The sequence below is a fragment of the Aptenodytes forsteri genome, unplaced genomic scaffold, assembly GCF_000699145.1.
Source record: "Aptenodytes forsteri isolate BGI_AS27 unplaced genomic scaffold, ASM69914v1 Scaffold230, whole genome shotgun sequence".
NCBI classification, from domain to species: domain Eukaryota; kingdom Metazoa; phylum Chordata; class Aves; order Sphenisciformes; family Spheniscidae; genus Aptenodytes; species Aptenodytes forsteri.
This window is the reverse complement of record NW_008795711.1, coordinates 400,802-405,398: the sequence shown is the minus strand read 5'-3', so window position 1 is coordinate 405,398 and position 4,597 is coordinate 400,802. Positions and strand designations below refer to the sequence as shown.

Here is a 4,597-nt window from a genome sequence, read left to right as displayed (position 1 = left end):
GGGGTGCAGGGTGCAGGGGGCATCTTGGGGGCTGGGCAGTGCAGGGGGCATCTTGGGGTGCAGGGGCTGGGCACGCACCGGGGTGCAAGGTGAGCCCCGGGGTGCAGGGGGCATCTTGGGGTGCAGGGGCTGGGCACGCACCGGGGTGCAAGGTGAGCCCCGGGGTGCAGGGGGCATCTTGGGGTGCAGGGGGTGGGCACGCCCAGGCACCAGCACACGCGTGGGGCACACACCCTGGAGTGCCAGGGGCTCAGCACACGCGGGGACCTGCAGGGCACACAGGATCTGCACACAGCAGGGGCATCCAGCTGCCCGCAGGAGCACACCCGAGCCACACCGGGGTCTGCCCGCCCAGGCTGAGCCAGGCGGGGGCTGCTGGGGGACCCCAGCACCGGCTGTGCCAAGGGGCCAGGCCTGCGCCAGACCCAGGATGTGCCGGCCAGCCCCGGGGTGCCCTTCACCTGCACTGCACCGTGCCCGTACATCGATCTGCTCCAAACCACATCGATCTGCTCCAAACCACGAATGTGCCCCCACATTAAACAAGTCCACAGTGCCTGCCATGAGCTCGCCGGGACAGTGAGGGGCAGGTTGTGCCATCCATCACACGGTTCACACCGGCGCTGCTGAACCAAGTTGCCATGGCACTGTACACCGTGCCAGTGACGGAGATGAAACCGGAGCCAGCCAGGCCATTGCAGGAACGTGCCTTCCCCAGGAGGAGACCTGGCTTTGTCCCAGTTTGTGCGTGCCACGCACAACCCTGACATTTTCTTGGCGCTCAAAAGCTATCTCTGCTCCAGCACCAGGTCCCAGGCACCAGCATCCATCATCCAGGGGGCTGCGACCCGCTCTGGGCAGCTTTCCAGGCAGCCCAGCCCCGGCGGGACTCAGAGGCCCTTCGGACACCCTCCACCCCTGTCTGGAGAGCAGCGGTTTGCAGCAGCGACGCGTCTGCAACCGGTGGTGATGCCCTGTCCCTCCCCTCCATGCTCTCAGCACCCTTTGCACCTAAAGAGCAAACAGTAAGTGTGTGCAACCGGTTATTCTGCCTCCCAAAAAGACACCCCTGGAACACCCACCCTGTGCTGCGGCGTCTCCCCCTCCTCTTCCAGTGACCTCTCTCCTCTCTGGCAGCCACAAATGTTTGCAGGAGGCAGGCACCGAGTGCAGAAGCTGGGCTGGGGTCCTCCATGGAAAGGCCATTTTCCTCCCTGAAATTTTAGCAGCAAACAGGCTACAAGACTTTTCCAATTTTTCTTTAAATAATATAAAATAACACTGCTTGCTTCAAGAAATCCCAGGACTGTGCTGGCTCAGGCTGCCTGCTGCATCTCTCTCTCTTGCAGACAGGTCGCTCACCCTGCCCATGGCTTCGGAGGAGGCTGCTAAGCCAGGAGCACAGCCCACAGCCCCCGCCATCCAGAAGAAGAGCCAGAAGAAAGGGAAGGAGAAGCCCGAGGCTGGGGAATATGGAGGGAGGGGACGAGGCGGCAGGGCAGGCGGCTGAAATCGAGCGGCTCACGCTAGCCGGGCACCGGGCGCTGGCGCTGGGCGACGCACGGGAGGCGGTGGGGTGCTTCAGGAAGGCACTTCTCCTCTCTGGGGGCACGGCAAGCCCCCGGCTCCGCAGGGCTTGTGCCTTCAACCTGGGGGCTGCCTACGTGGAGACTGGAAAGCCTGAAAAGGGCCTTGAGTTCCTCCTCCAGTCCCAGCCCTCGGAGGAGGAGAGCGGGGCGCACTTGGGGGACCTTTATTTCAACATCAGGGCAGCTCACGAAGGGCTCCAGGACTTTCCGAAGGCTCTGGATTATTTTGGCAAAGCCGTCGGCCATGACCACGTGGCACAGGCTGGCAGCCAAGCAGGGACCTGTGTGCAGATGGGCTGCTGCTACCTGGGGATGAGGGAGCCGGCACGAGCCGCACGTTGCTTCCTGGATGCTGCGCAGACCTACGCGGCGGCCGCGAGCCCCGAGGCTGCCGCGGGGGCTCTGAGCAGGGCGAGTGGCTCCATGCTGCAGAGCCGACGGTTCAGGGCGGCAGAGATCGTGGGGGTCCTCACCCAGTGCCGCTCGCTCTGTGAGAACATCCCCGACCCAGCCCTGCGAGGTAATGCCGCGCCGCACCCTTTCCTCTTGGTGCCCTGGTGAGCAGCGCCCGCACCCAGCTTTTCCTCTCTGCCCCGCAGGGAAACTCTACAATGACATCGGCCTCGGGTACTCCCAGCTCTGCATCTTCTCCCTGGCTGCTGAGAGCTTCGAGCGGGCCCTTGCCCTCTGCAGTGGTGAGCCAGACCGGCGCAGGGAGGCTGCACTGCTGCAGAACCTGGGTGCTGCCCACAACGCCCTGTGCAGCTTCAACACAGCCCTGGGCTGGCACCGGCGAGCGGCGGCGCTGCACAGTAGGTCACACAGGTATCTCTTGCTCTCAGCTTTGCTGGATGTGCCGGCTCAGGATGGAGCCCTGTGTTCCCAATTCCAGGTACTCTAGGGAACCGGAGGGCACAGGGGCAGTGCTTCGGTAACCTGGCGTACGCCTGCAGCCAGCTCAGGAACCACGAGGCTGCCGCAGAGAACTACCTGCACGCCTTGCAAGCCTTCCGGGACTCGGGTAAGGGGAGGTGCAGGCAAATTGTCCCTGCACTGGGGGGTCTGCAGCATCTGGATGCCAAGCGAGTGGACTCGAGCTGGGCATGCACCGTATCCAAAGGGCATCAGCGATGCTCCCTCCCCGGGACCTCGGCTGCGACATGCTGGGCCAGCACTGATGCTGCCCTTCACCTCCCAGGGGACATGCAGGGGCAATGGCAAGCGTGCGAGGGGCTGGGAACAGCCTGCTTCCACCTGGGAGACCCCCAGAAAGCCATCGGGCACTACAAGGAAGCCCTGACTTTGCTTTCCTACTGCCAGGTAAGACACGCTGGGGAAACCCCTGAGGCTGGACCCTCCCGTGCATCATGGGGCGACTGCCCCAGCCCTGGGGGCAGACCCACTTGGCCCAGCCCACACGGGCTCCCTCCTCCACAGGACACCCCCAGAGCCGCCCGTGAGCAGGTCGTGCACAAGCTCACTGATGCCATCCAGCACCAGCTCTGCCTCCATGTCCGCCTCCCCTGCGGGGGTGGCTGGGCGCCCGCCCCAGCCCCGGTGAGCATCACCCCAGGGGCGTGGGGCAGATCGGGGTGCTGGGGACTGAGACCCAAGATGGGGGTTGGTGGAGAGAGGCGCCAGGGTTTGGTGGGCAGAGGGACATGCACGTGTAAACCCCAGGCCATCCCTCCGTCCTAGCAGGAACCCGGTCAGCTGCAGTTTTGCTCCACGCTGCCCCACGCCAGTGGGACACGGCTCCGGGGGAGCGAGGTGTGAGTAGGAAAGCTGCCATCCTGTCCCTTCTTCCTCCGTGGATGAGTTCCCAGCATCACCCATGAGATAAATCTTCCTTCCTTTGACCCCAGGTCCTTCGGGGGGAAAGCCCAGCCTGGGGACGAGTTGTACGCGCCTGTGCCGGGAGCACGTCCTGGGCGTTCAGGTAAGAGGGTGCAAACTAAAACCCAGACAACTTGCTTGAGCCATACAGCCAAATTCTGCTGGAGCCAATGCTTTGGCACGGTCTGGTACCGAACTCCTGCCTATTTGTCCTTCCTCCCCGGAGGCACAGGAGCGGCCCCAGGTGACAGCCCTGCACTGGAGCCCCACAACCCACATGGCTGCCTGGACACCTCAGGGGAGGATGAGGATGGTCCCAGCATGGCTCCAGGGTGTCGCAGTAAGCCCCATGCTAACAGGTGTGTGGGCGAGGGGAAGGCACCCCAATACAGCTCCTTGCACCCAAATACCCTTGCAGTAGCAGCAAATGTAATGCAGCAAGTGGCATCACCCTGGAGACTTCTCGTGGTTAAAGGTGAAAATCCAGAGATTTTAAAAGACGTGTAATTCTGGGAAGCGCATTTGGGGTAATTCAAGCCAGAATTTGGGGAGGGTTCGGTAATAGGGGAGAGTTTGTCACACGGATGCTCTCCATCACCTCCACATAAGCCGTCTCTGCTTTGCTCCCAGTAACCTGACCACCACCCGCCCGTGCCCAGCCCCGCCGCACCACGGCAGCCTCCGGCCAAGTAAGTACCAAACACAAGCAGAGCTTCGCTTCCCCAGCGAGCTGAGGGCCGCGGTTCTCACGCTGTGTTTCACAGGGCATCATGACCGCCAACTGAGGCCCCCGAAGCGGTAGGTGATGCGCTGGAGGAGCAGGCAAGGGAGCGGATGGGTGTTCTGGGCTCCAGGGTGTCCTCCGAGGGGAGGGTTCAGGGATGGAGACCCCCCAGCAGGGCTTGGGACACCCCCGCTCCTTGCAACGGCCCTGTCCCCAAGCCCAAAATCACAGGGCCTTGGGATTTTGGCACCTCATAGCCAACCCCAACCCCAGTCCTACAGATGGGGCAGCAGATCTGAGGGTGGATTCCCGCACCCCTGTATGAAATCCCCCCTCGCCCCCCATTCTGCATCCCGCCGGGCACCCCCACACCCTGTAACACCTCGGTGGCCTTGCTGCCTCCCAGCCCCACCGCCGCCGCCAACACCGCTGGCTGCCGGTCCCGGGG

The 4,597-nt window shown here is 63.4% G+C and overlaps 1 protein-coding gene across 1 annotated transcript; it reads left to right on the top strand.

Moving 5' to 3' along the window:
• The first annotated feature begins 1,472 nt into the window (after nt 1-1,472).
• TTC24 (tetratricopeptide repeat domain 24) lies at nt 1,473-4,210 on the top strand. Its single transcript, XM_009283417.1, has 6 exons — nt 1,473-2,109; nt 2,189-2,401; nt 2,482-2,610; nt 2,788-2,909; nt 3,027-3,146; nt 4,190-4,210. Exons 1-6 carry the CDS (start codon nt 1,473-1,475, stop codon nt 4,208-4,210), a joined length of 1,242 nt encoding a protein of 413 aa, XP_009281692.1.
• Nucleotides 4,211-4,597: the final 387 nt, after the last annotated feature.